General features: G+C 39.0%; 1 protein-coding gene across 1 annotated transcript; it reads left to right on the top strand.

The window, feature by feature from the left end:
• The first annotated feature begins 4,515 nt into the window (after positions 1–4,515).
• LOC137255565 (F-box/LRR-repeat protein 4-like) lies at positions 4,516–16,462 on the top strand. The gene is made up of 5 exons (XM_067792991.1): positions 4,516–4,822; positions 8,403–8,490; positions 15,343–15,451; positions 15,898–16,071; positions 16,175–16,462. Exons 1-5 carry the CDS (start codon positions 4,516–4,518, stop codon positions 16,274–16,276), a joined length of 780 nt encoding a protein of 259 aa, XP_067649092.1. The 3' UTR covers positions 16,277–16,462.
• Positions 16,463–17,518: the final 1,056 nt, after the last annotated feature.

Genomic DNA, 17,518 nt, shown 5'->3' with positions numbered 1-17,518 from the left:
TACGTCGACATTACATTATGTCTAAACATTCTGTTGTGACATAACTTTCTAAAATGACTTGTGACAACGTTCTGTCATGACGTTACCAGTCTACAACGTATCCACAGAGTTGCGAAAACATTGTGTGTTAGCTGTGCTGGTGCTCAGAGAACTAACGAACAGATTCGCCTCGTGCAAATCTATCGGTCACACAAACCGTACATCTGGCAAATGACATTGTCATGAACGATGCAAGGGACACTGAGGTAAAACGTCATTCTACAAGTCAAATGTTTTTATGAAACTGTGACAATATCTGACAACAAGTTGCTGAAGGATCTGACGCAGATTACGGGCAATAAATAAGGGCACATTAATCCAATATGAGTCAAAATGCTGTAGATGTATATAGAGGTAAGGTGTGATTTTGAAGCGTTTGATATGTGCAACTTATAGATGACAGCTCCTTGTTTACTGCAAAGAGCGACACGCCGTTGTCAGGTTAAAGCAATAAACACGTGATCGTACACTATGCCATAAAAGGTACACGAGGGTACCCAGGCACAAGTCTGATTAAAAGAAATGTCTGCAACAACACTGAATCAATCGTCGGAAATCGGAGAACGCTCAATGTAAATATTGACACTTCAAACCATTAATACTTATGCGGAATGGCATATGGCGCTTTGTTATTTTTATAATATCAAAACAATGATTAAATCGGAATGAATAGGTACATATGGTACATGTTGACACACGATTTCTTAATCTTGCCTTGGGTAGTCATCATGATGTTTATACCTGTGCAAATTCTATAATCTTACAAATATTGTCGCATCGATGCGTTTATGCAGATCATCAAATACTTTCCAAACTAACACTTCATGTATGGACATCAATGGAGTTGATGTGAGGTTCTCCTCGGTGAATAAGCAGAACAGTGCGCCTCTGTTTAAGGTTCAAATGAAGAAATCTCCATACTGCAACAAAACAAACACCCAGTCGAGGTTCAACAGCACCACTCTCTTTGTCAGAGGGTGGGCAGGAACCGACTTAGAAATGATATGCCAGATATATAACTGTACTAGAAAATTAACTAGATAAATAGATACCGATTACTGCAGACCAGATATAATGATAGTCAACAGTAGTGGTTATAGAAACATCAGTAATACAAGCCCAGCTGACGTTAATGTATTCAGCCATGGTCGTGCTTCACACAGGCCTTGCTTTCATATATACTACCGACAAGAAGTAAGGGAACTAATGAAATAACAGCGAATTTGAAACTGCTTTAAATATCCACTAAATCAATTTTAGGCGTCAAGTTCAATATCTGGTGTGTCCACCATGTTGGGCAACACGGCACCTTGATGGCATGCTGTTAATCAATTTCCGGATGGTTGCCCGTGGTATTGCCCGCCATTCCTCTTGGAGAGCTGCACCAAGCTGGGCCAGGTTGGCGGGTCCTGGGTCCCTGGCGTACACCCTTCGACCAAGGTCGTCCCAGAGATGTTCAACTGGGGACAGGTCTGGGGACTTAGAGGGCCAGTCCAATGTCTGGATACCTTCTTGTCGGAGATAAGCGGAGACAATTCGGGCCCGATGTGGTCTGGCATTATCATCTTGGAATACAAAATTTCGGCCGATAACTCTAGCCATTGGAGCCACAACAGGAAGCAATATTTGGTCAACATATCGCTGGCCAGTCATGGCTCCGTTAATGATGACCAAATCTGATCGTCTGTCATGTGTAATCCCAACCCACACCATGACATTACCACCTCCATATCGATCATGGTCAAGAATTGCTGCTCTGGCAACGTTTTCTGCCATCTGTGAATCGTAGGCAAAACCTTGACTCATCAGAGAACATGGTGTAACGCCAGTGGCGCATAGCCCGTCCCTGATGCTGCCTAGCCCATGCCAATCTTTGGCGCTTATGGTGAGCTGAAAGGGTGACACCCTTAAAAGGCCGTCTTGTTTTCAGACGAGCTTGATAGAGTCGGTTTTTAACGGTTGAGGTTGAAATGCGTCTTTCAGTGAGTGTGCGGAATTCTTTATTGATGGCAGGGGCCGATTTAAACCTATGGCGTAGAGCAATTAACGTATTAACGTAATGAGACGATCCTGTTGTGGTGTCGTTGATTTTGGTCTACCACGCCCAGGTCTCGTTGCCTCCCCACCCGTTTGACGGTACTTATCCCACAGGCGTGAAATTACACTTTTTGATTTACCCATCTGCCGGGCAGCTTCACATAATGATGCCTCGGGGGCATTTGTGTCTGTAAGTGTCAATCTCTATTGCATTAGTGATTGCGACTTCTCCAGTACATTTACAGGAGTTAACTTCTGTATGCACGTGTAGCACGTGCTGGGCATGCATTATGCGAAATTCCATTGTCATTGGATGTTGCGTTTGGGAGATACGCCACGATAACGGACCCTGTCACAGTCAAAGTCATCTACATTCAATTTCTTGGTTCCCTTATTTTCTGTCGGCAGTATATCTAAGGTGACAAAGAGGCGAAACAACTCGATGTATAATGCAAGACACTGGGAACATGCTATAGTAGCAAAATCCTTCCAGAATTCTGGAGAAAGGACAAGGTGTCATAGAGGCCCTTATTGGCCCACAACATGTCATGACTATCAAAATTTTACAACAGGATAATTTTAGCCTAAAAAGGGCTAAATTAATTGTTGAAGTTACCTCCAATTGCAGTTTTATGTTTTTAGTGTTGTTAGTTTTCTTCTTTGAAGACCTCAAAGTTAACATATTTTACAATATCTTCTAGAAACCGACATTTTCTGATTTTCAGAGTGATAGAAAAGTGTGAGCAAAAGCGTGACCCATCCCAATTTTTTCACCACATATGAAGAGAGTAAATTAGAATGCACACCTAAAATATTGTAGTGGGTCACGCTTTTGCTCACATCAAAATCTTAAAGGACATTTTTTCGGTTTATGACATTGCCATAACACTGACAAAAAATAACATCTTTAAAAACAATCCATCACATTTACGCATCTGTGCCATGATACATTATATTTTGAATGGTTTTGTTCTCTAAAATACACATATCAAACATCCTTATTAAAATTGTCAATATCATAAGGCACTCACAAGGCAGATTTATGAGAGGTAAACATTGGTGTTTGGTTGTTGGTCTCTGCTAGAAAAGTAAGAAGATGTCTGAAGATTTTCAGAATATGATCAAGCAGCACTGTAAAGGTGAAAATCTTTGTTATTATGTCTGAATTTGATCATAGTTTTGAACACCTTTGATTCACCTGTCACTGTCAAAATAACACTGTTATTCAACAGGATTGCCATGTATAAACACATGACATTGTATTTTCCAAGAACTATGTATCTTGATGTTTCCAATGACATATTAGATTTCATTTAACCAAAATTACTACACGTAACTGTATGAAAAGGATGTTTTAGCTAGAATAAGAACATTGTATCAAGGTCTTGCAGATGATGAAGACAAGCAGACGTCAAGTCATACATAGTTGTAAAGTGTAATATATATGCTTACATTCACATTGTGAGGCAAAGGAATATGTAGCCTAATGGTTGCAATAGTGGACTGTTGGATTTTTTGTAATCAGACATGCAGGTTCAAATCCATGCAACTTTTCTTTCTTTTGTTTCAAAGTTTGTTTATCAAGTCTACAATGTTTAACTAATATGTTTCACATCAAATCCAAATATTGTATTGTTTTCTTAAGTTTGGTAATCTATGTTACAACACTGGTGAAACAAGCTTTAATTAACATCATGTAAATCTTTTCTTAAGACACTGACCATTCACCTTTTCAAGTCGGTCTAGTTGCTTTTGTTCTCAATATTTCATAAATTCGTATTTTTATAGTTTGGTTTATACACACTTGAATACTGCAGTTCTTGACAGTGAATCAGATACTGAGATTGATGACTGTGTGAATGAAGAGTAAAAGTGGACATCCAATGATCGAGGGGAAAATGCGAGTTTGAGCACGTGAATGACGCTATATACACATATTTAACGATACTAATAAATAAAAAGGCAGCTGACTTTAAGTCAGGTAAAGTAAAACCATGATGTGCTTTCATACACAGCTGTACCAACGTGTGTCTTGAATTTACAAATAAACAGCCTGAGTAATATTCCATTGTCATCCGGGTCTTCCACACAATCGGTCTATTTTATCACACAATCAGTTGAATAATGTATGTCTCATTTGATGGTTAGAAATTGTTTTTAACACGCGACACGAAATGCATTATATCACCATAAATGCGATCAATGACAGTAGTTAAATAGAAGAAGCACCTCAAGATTGGATTAGATGCGATCGATTAGAACTCATCAACGACAAAGGCCCCTTTGATGGTTGAACAGACCTATTTACCCAAAGTGCTCCTTCTGTGCGGTAAATCAATTGACACTCATGCGGCAAGAAGATGCAGTCCACCAAGTTCGCGAGAGGTTATCAGCCGTCACATGTGATAGTATAAATCAAATTTGTTAAAAGTTGACAAAATGAATTCAAGACTTGACGTACTGGGAATATTGTCTGTGTTACCCTTTCTGGATCCGTGCCAGGGACTCGGATTTTGTTACAATAAGACAGTTGCAGCGGGACCTGTAGACCTGCAGCCTATCAACTATAAAGTGAAAAACTTCATGTCTTTAAACTTGCCTGACTGTGCCAAGGAATGTGCCTACGAAGAGACTTGTATGTCCTTCTCTGTTAACACTAACACAGGATTGTGTATCCTCAGCTCTCGTCCTCTGAGTGATTTAAACACTCTGAAAAAGGATGGTTGGGCAGGTTTTGACTTCACTGGTGAGTACTCTTGTTTTTGGTGCTCAGGACTGTACACTATAAAAAGTGTGTGTCAGTTACAGTTTAAGCTTGACTTAATCTTTTTTCATAAGCACACGGATCCTTGCTTAAAGAATAATCTATTACGATGAGTTTATGTTCACCATCAGTTATTAGTCTGAATATAGACTCACGAACGGTGCAAGTTGAAATGGGGAACTGCTTTGGACGTTTTGTCTCTGATACGCCTTCAATATGTTTACCACTTGCCTGTTCAATTGATAAACCTTAGAATGACACTTACAAGTGATGCACATAAAGGACGAAATGTTATGGGTGTCAACTTCTGTGTTGCCACCTACAGGTGATCTGGTATTTATCCTCTGGGTTCGGGCCTGAGCTGCTCACGTGCTGACGGGCCTTGGTATGTCACAGATGGCATCTGTGTTGGGTTTGTTCGTCACGGCGGGAAATCAGGGGACCGTTTCCCACAGCGTTCGTAGCACTACGACTGTCGTAAGTCTATGTTAAAATATGGGAGTTACGATCACCTTAGCGCTACGACAGTCGTAAGTCTATGTTAAAACATGGGAGTTACGATCACCTTAGCGCTACGACTGTCGTAAGTCTATGTTAAAACATGGGAGTTACGATCACCTTAGCGCTACGAACGCTTTGTGAAATGGGGCCATGATGGATAACATGCCCTAGGCAAGAGATACTGATTCTGATGGGCGACGGCATAAGTGTGTGTCTTGACTTGGAAGTCTCGATGGCTTTGTTGTTTTTTCGACGAGGTGAAAGGTTACCAGTGAGTGAAGAAAGTATTTTAGAGGGTCAATTTGGCTGCTGAGGGCGTTCGAATGTCTGGTACATCGCGTGATAGTGACGGTAATGGCTTCTTTTATCTGCGTGTGGTATCAGGATTTCCTATAGATGTACTGGTCTGTGTGTAGGCTTGCTTTAAACAGATGGTCTTTGTCCATTTCGTTAGACTGAGTGGACTTGCATAGGAGGGGAAACGTTGGTTTGTCGCCATGGGGTTTGAGAAATTGAGACGTTCTGTGGGGTCAATCTGGGCATCTGGAGTGGTGAATGTGCCGAGGGGTTTGCAAGCCGCCATGTACTTGACACATTTGCCACAATATGGCATGAACGTCAGAGATGAGTGGAGACGGATGAGCATTTGATTGTGTTTCACTGCACGAAATGGAGCAAATCTTGTCAGCTTTTGAAATCCACATTATTTCCACTTTACACAAATACAGTTTGGGAACATCAAGAAGCGCGGGTTTTCAGTTTAGTATTATACCTTAAAATTTCCTTAAAAACTAAATCCGAAAAGAAGGGGAATATACATATCTTTATAAACTCATGTGCTAAAATTCATACACAGCATTTAAGATTTCGTGACTTTAGATTTTTATATTTTGAACACTTTTCTCATAACCAGTGTTACATATATTTGGATAATATATTGTCCATGTAAAGCAGTTCATGGTCTTCTCTAGATTAGAAAACCAATATCTTTTTCCAGACAATATTACAATTTAAATGCTGGTCCTCATGGTTCCTAGTATCTTTGATTATCACTGATCTTTAGCCATATATTTTACATTGTATCCTCGAAGTAAATAGCATTATCTATTTAATGTTTTAAATAGGTAATGGAAATACCTGTGTGGTGTATTGCGAGGGTTTGTACCGCATGTCTATTTCGTTTTAAACTAGGAATTCATATGTTTAGGATCGTAATAACAATACAGACTATTGTTAATATGATCTTGTTTCAGGAGTCTATCAATAATAATAATGATATTGTGGGTATTTCCATAACGCCACATCCAGGTACGAATATCCGCTTAGAACTATTTACAGAGAGACGATTGAACATAGGACGCATAGTAGTAGGCAAGACAAAAGAAGTGTTGTTTTTGAAGAGACGATTGAACATAGAAAGCATGGTAGTAGGCAAGACGAAACAACTATTGTTTTTAAAGAGACGATTTAAATGTGCTCAAACGTTCAGCTTTCTTGATGTGAGTGGGCAAGTTGTTCTAGAGATTTGGCGGCTGTGTGTTGGGGTGATCTTTTCCCATCGAACTTTACAAATGACAAGTAGCTTTGCCATTCTGGAATCGTAATGGTCAGGCTGGGATATACTGATACAGAAGACTGGAGGGATAGTCAGGTGTTTGTCCATGAAGAACTTCGAAAGTGATGCATAGAATTTTGAAGCCAGGTCGGAATTTGACAAGCAATCAGTGTAAAGACATCCGTGAAGGTGTGATGAGATCTTTCTTGGGCAGACGACGCGACCTGCTGAGTTCTGTAGCTTTTGAAGTTTAACTGATACCAAAGTGCAGAGTGTTGCAATAGTCGAGAGAGTATAATGAATTGAACCAAAGAATGAGTACATTCTGTTGTGATGAGATTTCTAATGAAGCTGATGACTCGCGGATAATAGTGACAGTTTTTGTAAAGATGGTTGACTTGCGATTCCAACGACAAACTGCCATCAAGATATACGCGAAGGTCCTTAGTGACAGGGAAAGGCTGAATGTGAGTTGTGGAAATCTTCACATTGAACATGGATATATTCTGCAACTGATTTCCATGGACATGCATTCAGCTGGTAGTATTCCCCCTAGGGTTCAGAAAGGGCAGGGTAAATTCATGGAAAGGGGCACTTCATAGCCTCAAAGGGCATGTTGGTGAGGATTATTGAAACAACAACAAAATGTATAAGAAGACAAATTGTCTTATAATTTCAATTCTAAAGTTCGTTTTTACTCTTCTCCGTTTGTATTTTAAGAGTAGAATTTGAAAAAAGCATTTCAAATCTTCAAAATACACAGTCGTCATAATAAATGACTGCGATTGGGGCGAAAAAGAGCAGGGTGCAAGATGAAAAGGGCAGGGCGCTGCGATCTCCTAAATGTGCCTACGGGGAACACTAGCTAGCTGGAGTATGCTTGTGGCACCCCGGTCCTTATGTCGGAAACGCAACTGTCAGTGGCCTGTGGAACAGTGACTAGAGATTGCAGATTAAGAATCCTGGTTACATGCTTGCCATCAGTATAGCCATAGTGCCCGCAGTCATGAGAGTCGATAACCGCGGGAAGAAAGTTTACATATAGCAAGAAGAGTGTACGTCCAAAAACTGAACCCTAGGACACATCACGTTAAATCCACTTTGTCAGATGTATGATTCTGAACTTCTACAACCTCTGTTCACTGGTCCAAATGTGAGGAGAACCAGCTGAGTGCTAGTCTTTTGACACCAACTTCACGTTTCAGTGTGTGTAACAGGCACTTGTGGTAAGGAGAATGGTCTCAGTAGATCCGAGTGGTCTCTATGCTGACTGGAATGGGTCAAGGATATTGTTAGATGAAATGGGATCCATTAGTCTCTTAGACACTTCTCGCTGTATGACTTCAGACAGGAAACTAAAGTGTGAGACCGTTTAATAGCTCTTTGAGAGTGAACTGTCCATGGTTTTATTGTTGTATGAACGGTTTAATAATAGCATCATTCTTAGATTCTTGAAACGTGTCTGTTGTTAAACTTCTGTTGATTAAGTTTGCAATGTGTTTGCAGATGGAACTCGGACTCCTGCTGCGGCCGAGCAGCCTACAGAACTGTGGATAGATTCTGTGACGGCAGCGTCGTCCGAGTATGATGTTGCGTAAGTGTCCTGATACTCTTAGCCCAGTAACAGGTACCGAATACTCGCGAACATTTCTATAAACACCAGAACAGAAAGGTATAAAAGTATACTTCCCATGGAGAGTTTAGACTCGCCCAAAACACTCGCGACATATTCTTTTGTGTGTGTGTGTATGTGTGTATGAGATAGATAGATAGATAGATAGAGAGAGAGAGAGAGACAGAGAGAGAGAGAGAGAGAGACAGAGAGAGACAGAGAGAGTATAATAAAATTTCCCGACATCCTAAGAAATTCTTGGGGTAATCCATCCTCAACTGCAGATTTACCACTTTTTAAACTTTTCAAAGAATCTGCTATTTCCCTATCGATTATTTCACTTGACAAAAGATCATAAAAGAGTCAAAATCGTTTACATCAGCATTTTCACCTTTCGGATTTAACAACTTGTTGAAAGAATCGAACCAAATATCAGGAGATATCGAACAACTTGGAGCATTCCCATGTATTGCTTTTTTAAATGTCTTCCAAAAACTCTTACAGTCTCCATGGTCGGCAGCATCACATATTTTGATATTATAAAAACGTTTCTTCATTTCACAACTTTTTTTATATATTCCGTTTTGGCATCCACATATAATTTTAAGTTTAAGTCACATTTAAATCGTCTAAATTTGTTTAGTAGAAAATATTTCCTCGTTTTGAATTGACTACAGTCCTTATCAAACCAAGGTGGTTGCTGCGACTGGGGTTTCCGTGTAACTGTATCCTATGCTCCTGCATTTACTGCGCAGTGAATTAATGTATCACTTAGCTGTCCTACAGCAGCATTTATGTTCTCCTCCAGTAATAAAGTAAATGTGCTAAACATGTCTATGTTCTCCTCCAGTAATAAAGTAAATGTGTTCAACATATTTATGTTCTCCTCCAGTAATAAAGTAAATGTGCTAAACATGTCTATGTTTTCCTCCAGTAATAAAGTAAATGTGTTAAACATATTTATGTTCTCCTCCAGTAATAAAGTAAATGTGTTCAACATATCTATGTTCTCCTCCAGTAATAAAGTAAATGTGCTAAACATGTCTATGTTTTCCTCCAGTAATAAAGTAAATGTGTTAAACATATCTTTGTTCTCCTCCAGTAATAAAGTAAATGTGCTAAACATGTCTATGTTCTCCTCCAGTAATAAAGTAAATGTGTTAAACATATCTTTGTTCTCCTCCAGTAATAAAGTAAATGTGCTAAACATGTCTATGTTCTCCTCCAGTAATAAAGTAAATGTGTTAAACATATCTTTGTTCTCCTCCAGTAATAAAGTAAATGTGTTAAACATATCTATGGCATCTTTACTGTGGAGAGTGGAGATAATTTTGATATGGAATTTGACATCCACGGGAAGCCTGTAACTCATCCTTGGATATATTTCAACTTTTTGTAAATTCGGAATCTCATTATTACTTACTGAAGGGATAATATTCTTAAAATAGCATACCAGTGGAAGATGGTCCGACTCCGAGCGTTGACAAACTTTCATATCTACAACATCATCGAACACATTTGAAGATAGAATAAAATAGTCAACAACACTAGATCCAGCATGTGATATATACGTCATGTTTCCCACGTTATCTGACTTACGTCTTCCATTAACAATATGGATACTAAGTACCTAACATATATGTAATAGGTTTAAGCCAAAATTATTAACGACATTATCTAGCGAATGTCAGGGGCAAGAGAAGTAGTTGGATTTATAGTCATCATCAGCTGGTAAATAATCAACATCATCATCTATAATATAACCAAATTCATTTCCAGTTCTGGCATTAAAGCCGCCACACAATATAAATTCCGACAACTCGCCATAATCATTTACAATATCGGGCAGTTGTCGCTCTAGAATGTCAGTCCCACTCTCTTCACTATCTATATAGGCTGGTGACCCCTCGGAGTGAATGTAAACAAACACGAGGAAGACTTGGAAGGGGGACAACTCGCTTCTTATTTTGAAAAAAGAGAGCATTACTTGCTTGGCAGTAAATTCTCCCAAAATGAAATGCAATATCTCTTTTATTACCAACTGCTAATCCACCAGAAGATCTTCCTCTGGTTTCATATCTTCTTAGATCACTTGTGAAAATATCATATTCAACAACAATGTCATTTAGAAAATCATGTGCATTTGGACACATTGTCTCAATGAAACACAAAATGTTACATTTTAACAGAATGATATGAAATCAGAATACGCAACTTTAGGTGTAAGAACATTTATATTCCAGGTGCATATGGACGTTATGACGTCATTGTCACTCGGTGTGTTGTCGCTGGTAATAATGTCACTAACACAGTCATCATTACACAGAGTAGTTGACAAGGGTGGTGTATTAAGCGCAAGGTCAGGAGAGAAGTTGGTTAAATCAGGAGAAAAGTTTGTTGAATCTCCAGCAAACTTTGGGTTTGACTTATCACATTTTCGGCTCAGCGACCTTGATGAGTGCATTGACGAGCTCATAAAATCTCGCACCAGCTTTTCTGTCCCACTCAACGTCTCCCTTCGTCCCTCTGTGAAACCATCGAAAATATGGTTATCTTGCCTGGATTGTGTTTCTGAGTTATCTTGTACAGTCTTTACATCCGAAAGCAGTTTTCTTGACATGGCATTTACTTCCGGAGATGTGGCAAAATTTTCCCTGACGTCGTGGTGAAACACGTTAAACTTGTCATCTGAGACAGAATTTTGTGACGAGTTTTAGCGAGATCAGCAAGGGTGACCTCTGCATCTGAAGTAACACACTGACTTGAGACGCCAGAAGAGAAGGTATTCTGATCTCCAGCAAAGTGCGATTTGGAATTAAAGTCACTATATCATCATTAGTACTATATGCAAATTTGACATCCAGACAGTCACTTTCACTGAGACCATAACCGTATTCCTATCCATTATGATGATCTGCAACACGATTGAGACCCAGTTGCGACGCTTTTCTACCTGTTTCAAATCAGAGTGTTCATGGTCAAAGACATACACCAGGCCATCGATGATGAGCTTGTCATAGCTCATATATGACACCTTCTTATCATCCCGTGCTCTCATCATAAAGGGGAATAACTTGCATCTGGTGTGTCGGACATGATCTGTAAAGTCCTCGGACACTCTGAACTGTTTATTTCCCTTCAAAGTTTTCTTTGCTACTTCTAGTATATTTAATTTGTCTTTGAAGAAAGTGAACTTGACAATCACAGGTCTATTTCCATTGCGAGCGTGCAACCGATGAGCACGTTCGATGCTCACTGAAACGACTGAATCGATGTCAAGGGCCGAGCCCACCTTCTCTGTTTCATTCCTATCTCATTCCGTCCTTCTGTCAATCCATGAAAAATGAGGTTACATCGCCTAGATTGCGCTTCTAACCTATCCTGTTTTATCTCAAGATCAGAAATCTGCTTTCTTAAAATGTCATTTTCCTCCTGTAGTGCGACAATCTATTCTTTGACGTCGTGACGAAATTCGACATTCAACGATGACATCTGAGACTGATTGCTAGTGAGCGTTTTACCGAGGTCTCCAAGGGTGACCCCAGCGTCTGAAGTAACACACTGACTTGCGACATTCTGGGACGAGAGTCGTGTCTGAACCCTATTATCAGAAGACGCATGTGGTGTTTTAAGAGGTCCTGGGTTCAATTCCATGTCTCGAGATACAATGAGTTAAGTCATTATTGATTGATTGATCTGTGTTTTGACAAAAGATCACAGTACCTTTGGACAGTGCTGTATGTCTCACGCCCCTTCTTTAGCATATATTCTGGAATTGATTTTGTCTCTAATGTTGTACATAATTTCCACCAGATACAAAACATTCACGAGTGTTACTTTTTTCGCTAGAATAGGCAAAGTGTTTGCTTTGTATGTTGGAATGACATGCATGCAATTAGTTTTAAGAAATGGGCTGTTGTGTTTTGCTTTGTTTTGTGGAACAATAACATAGTCGTCTTGCCGGTCTCTTACTGACTGAATGTCCAGAAATGTTTTAGTATGACGGAGGTGATCAATATTCTCAATACTCTGGCCTAATTCACTCGCAAATAGCATTCAAATACCGCACTGAACAGCATTCATTGTGAATTTGAAATCATAGCCTTGAAATATATTGCTTTGTTGATGTTTTGGGGTCAATCAGAAATACAGTAACTGCATATTATCGAGAGATCGCCATTGATTGGTGCATTTGACATCTAATGCGTGTTGCATCAAACTTTGCAGAACATATATGTACCTGAACCTTTTGAATGCAGTAGTGTTGGAAAAAGTGTACAATAAAGGTATTGTAATCTTCATTTGAACACAGTGCATAAAGGGGTGGTTCATGCTTGAAATTATCGTAAAAATATCCACATCCCAGCCCGGTCGGCAAATTTTAATTCTTTCAACACCGTTGAACATTCAGCAGTTTAATTGTAGAGACCTGCAGTTTCCTTAAACAAAATGGTAAATAGCTTTGTGTAAAATTCATGGATAGTATGGCTAACATGACGTCGAATGTAAGGCGTACATTATCTGATTTGCTTCCCGTATTGTGCCCATGAAAACAAGTGATATTCTCTGGTAATGTCGAAACCAAACGCTAATTTGTGATGTACCAGCACTGGACAGTACCAACAGATCACATCCATAGTTCACAGCCTTGAATTAAAACTAGGTGTACACGTTTTCGTTCAGTGACAAGCACTTGGTATTGTAATCGGGGATACTGTAACCGACTTTCTCTTCTTTCACATAATATATATAATGTCACGGAATCTGATCATACTTTAAACCAGACTGCGCGATATTTGTGTCACAGACGAGACTAGATATTCAATTCAGTTCTCGATGATCGGTTTCTTATACGACAGCATTTATTTAAGAAAAGAGACAATTTTCTAGAAAAGAGAACTGCATACCTGTGCATACCTGTGAAGATTGGTATCATATTCCACGTTAATAAATTGATGATTACATCTATCCAAGCATCTGGCTTGTTTACAAATAGCTTCAATGTTTTACCCTTATGCCACGTCTCTTATGCGAGGGCATACGGAAGAAACTGCAGTTCAGAAGTCGGATATACGACACAACACATATCCCATTGTATATGACTATCTGTGGATTTTTTCTTATGGAATGTACAAAGTGAATTTTAAACAGACTTTCTGTTTCAATAACCGGGTTTGAACCTACTTGTTCATTCCAGGTGTCCTTGATATTCCAAAGGCGGCAGTGCCAGACGGATGTCTGTATTTCATCAATATTCCAACAACATCACGGCGGGGGCACAAGAAGTCGACTTTATACATTGCTCCCATGTGGGGAATGGAATCCTTGTCTTTTAAACACTTTAACTACTAGGCCAGCCCATCACCCTGAACAGGAAGAATGAAAAGCACCAGACAGATACTAATGTGGTAACTCCTTGTACGTGTACAAGGGGCGGTGGGACAGCCGCATTACGCCGAGAACCCGGGTTCAGCTCCCATGAGGATAATGTGTGAAGTCCATTTCTGGTGTTCCCTGCCGTGATATTGCTGTTATATTGCTAAATGTGGCGTAAAACCAATTCCCTCACTCACTCATGGTGCGTGTACAAAAGACTAGAAGCTATGAGTATGCGTGACGTAAATTTCAAGGCTCAACTACCGACGTTAACGAGATGTTCTGGAAAAGATTACTTACAGAAAATTGTTATATTTGACTCTATTGTGAAAATACTACAAAGAGGTGTACATTAGACCGTACTGCCCTCGAGAGATGCATACAACTTATAGTGTCAAAGATTACAAGTTACTGAAGGTAATCTGTAATTGGTGAATATTTCGTTATCCGACTAGAATGACACTGCTACACCAGAGGCGTACATCAGACAGTAGTATCTGATGGAGAAGCATACAACATACCTGTCTTACCGCCATGGCAAATGTATAAACTAAAGTTTTATTTCAGGTTGAAGATCGCTCTAGATTATATGACATGTCAAGTAAATAACGTCTGTTTCTCGACTGGATTTTTAACATGAATATTAATGCACATATTCTGACCAGCTTAAAACTGATATGAAAATGGTTAATCATGTTTAAATTGAGTGTGCAAAAGAGTGAATTAAATAGTACATACACACACCATAAATCAGTGAAAGGCGGTAAATGTGTACATACTGAACTCAAAAACAGCTAATCCAACTGTAGTGTTCATATGTGAAGCCTAAAGCGGGTCCTTGTTCATCAGAGACCAATGCACCACAAAAGAATCACCAGCACATAACACCAGGAAGGGATATTTTAGGCCCGCTTCCTAAGATTCATGGGAAGTGTTTTGGCAACATAAACGGATAATCGTTGTCCCGGTTTGGTTAATGATGCCAGCAATCGAGGTGAAGGTCGTATGGAAGCCTAAGGTTCTCTGTATGCTATTGTTTCTGTGCAGCATGTTGCATCGCACATGTATTAGTTGGAGTCAATAAATCGAAAGAAAATGGCGACCCGCCATGGTTCGGGTCGGTTTCGATCTGACAAACGGTTCGGTTGCTTTGACCATTGATTTGAATAAACTGGACAATTTATACTCAGTTGACCTCTGTAAAGTACCTTGTGTGTCACTAACCTGGTGATTTTAGTCCCATTTAACTACTGCAAATGAAGCATGGCTTCTTGTAGTTGGAAGCTGAAATACGTTAGTTGAGCCGTTAAACTGTGGACTATACATAGATTTATCATGTTTAAATATTACGAAAAGGCATCTGATCAATATGTCACTTGTGCAATATATATTGAGGGCAATGCTCCTCCGGCTGTGCTTTCTTGTAATACTTATATGTAATACTGTTTCATCTTCCAGGCATGGTGCAGCTAAAATAATTGGCCCTCCTGACGTATATCCGAATCATGGCGATCTGGCAGGTGCATGGGCCTCGAAAAACTGGAGCAAAGGCGATGAGTGGATCAAGGTGAAAACAGTTTTCTAAAGTACTGACAGTGTGGTGTGGTGTGGTGTGGTGTGGTTGTTTTTGTGGTTTTTATGATGATTCCAATAATTTTGGAACGTATTTTTTATTTTAATAGCATTTGTATATCCAAATTAGACGATGTAGTGGATGTGTACATAATTACATAACTGATACGACCTGTTTGTTAGAATATATTTAATTCAGTTGTCTGTGTTGAAACGCAGCAACCTACAACATGCGGTCCGCCGTGTGCTTCATCAGTGCACTGTACAAAATAAACAAAAGGTTTCGCCACTTTGAACCAAACAATCTACCAGCGTTTATTTAAGGGCAAATGTTCCTTGTGGGAAATCGAATCCGCGACGAACGGACGCTTTATCCATATTTTGTCCTTTTGAATTTAAATATCCTGTGTTCACATGTTGTAATTCATTGTGCAATTACAGGTGAAGATTGCCCAACTGTTGTACATCCTTCAGCTTGACATTTATGAGACTTACCATCCAGGTGGTACAAAAAACATTCAGGCGCTGCAATCGAACGGCGTTTGGGATATGGTATGGACCACACCGCAGTTGATCAAGCTCACCGCCAGCAGAATTAACTCGATTACACTGGAGGTATATATGTTTCCTAAACTACTCAACATTACTTGCACTTGACTCACATGTAAGACTACACGGGTGGATGTTTCACATAATGTCTTTACATTTGTCGTTACAGATAGATTATACTACCGATCAGTTGTGGATAACAACAAGTGGTCAAGCTGCGCAATACTGGGTCGAACTGGATGCTGTCAAGGTTATCGGATGGCCAGCCTAGGATATTTTCACTTGCAAGATCGGAGGCTCATGTTACTCTGAATAGCTTTTAATCAAAATACGTAAACATGAATGCTTACTTTTATGAGATTTCATTTTTTCTTTTGCTACTCAGTATAGATACATAGACAAACCTGGCTGTTAATTATCAACTTATCAGTATCATTTTAAAGATGTTCTGGCTGAAATAGGGAACCACAAATACATTTGTATTTGGAAACAATGAAACTATGAAATATTACTTAATATACATATTTAATACATTGCGTGTCAGGAATTATATCATCGCGTGTTTATAGAAATGAACCTACTTAGAATGAAAAGAGTTTTTTTTACTGAAAATGTTAATTTTGTTGAATACATATTTTTCCAAATATTGTCCATTTCATCAATAAAGTTATTTAGCTTTTCTTGTCAGAGAAAACAGTTGCGTGTGTTGAAGAGATACCTAATTCCTGAACTGTTGCACCGTTTTGAAAATCATGTAACTCTTTCCTGACAGCTTTACAAACTTATCTTAAGGGAATGTAGTTTTGACAGCTCTGTATGTTTAAATATGGGTGTCACTGCATATATATGTCACAAATGAATCTACTGTAGCTATGTTCTGCACCAACATACTATGTTGTAGACAGGAATCAGGAAGTACGTCATTCGTTGTTAACATTTTGTGTAACATTTTCTTTCATTGTAAAAATGCATTGTATGTATATCTAAAAATAAAGACATCTTGCATTTAAGCTTTGCTAGAAATCATTTTATTACCCATGAGAGGAGACGTCATCGTTTTAACCATCGTTTATTCCGAGGTTCCGTTACAGATGCCTCATGCTTGTACCTTAGTTGTTACGCAGGTCAAGTTTGTCCATATTGCTTCAAACAGTCACATACTGGCTTCAGAATAATGACAATATTACACGTAGGCTTCTGTGAACATCAGAGGAAACACAAGTCAATTTTAATCGTCATAAGTTTAAGTTTCACAGCTCTACCGTAAACGCATCAGTAACTGTTGTGGAATATCATATATATGTAAATGTTCTTAGATGTAGATTTCCAGACTGAAACATTAAGTCTACCCAAATTCTGGTCGTAAAAGCTTTCAGTGCGTAACCTTCAAAAAGTAATGTTTAAGATATTTGTTGAGCTAATATTAATCAAGCTTATAAAAAACGTAACGTTCTGATAGGGAATTACAATGATAATGTAGAATAGAGTGGTAGTACACCTTTGATTGCATTTT

This window comes from Haliotis asinina, chromosome 11 (assembly GCF_037392515.1).
Source record: "Haliotis asinina isolate JCU_RB_2024 chromosome 11, JCU_Hal_asi_v2, whole genome shotgun sequence".
NCBI lineage: Eukaryota > Metazoa > Mollusca > Gastropoda > Lepetellida > Haliotidae > Haliotis > Haliotis asinina.
The sequence above is the reverse complement of the archived record's forward strand: the minus strand, read 5'-3'. Positions and strand labels throughout refer to the sequence as shown.

Coding starts and splice junctions, on each gene's coding strand:
- LOC137255565 (XM_067792991.1), top strand. CDS start 4,516: ATGAATTCAAGACTTGACGTACTGGGAATATTGTCTGTGTTACCCTTT. Junction 8,491..15,342: donor TCGTCCGAGTATGATGTTGC/GTAAGTGTCCTG, acceptor TTCATCTTCCAG/GCATGGTGCAGCTAAAATAA. Junction 16,072..16,174: donor TTAACTCGATTACACTGGAG/GTATATATGTTT, acceptor TTGTCGTTACAG/ATAGATTATACTACCGATCA.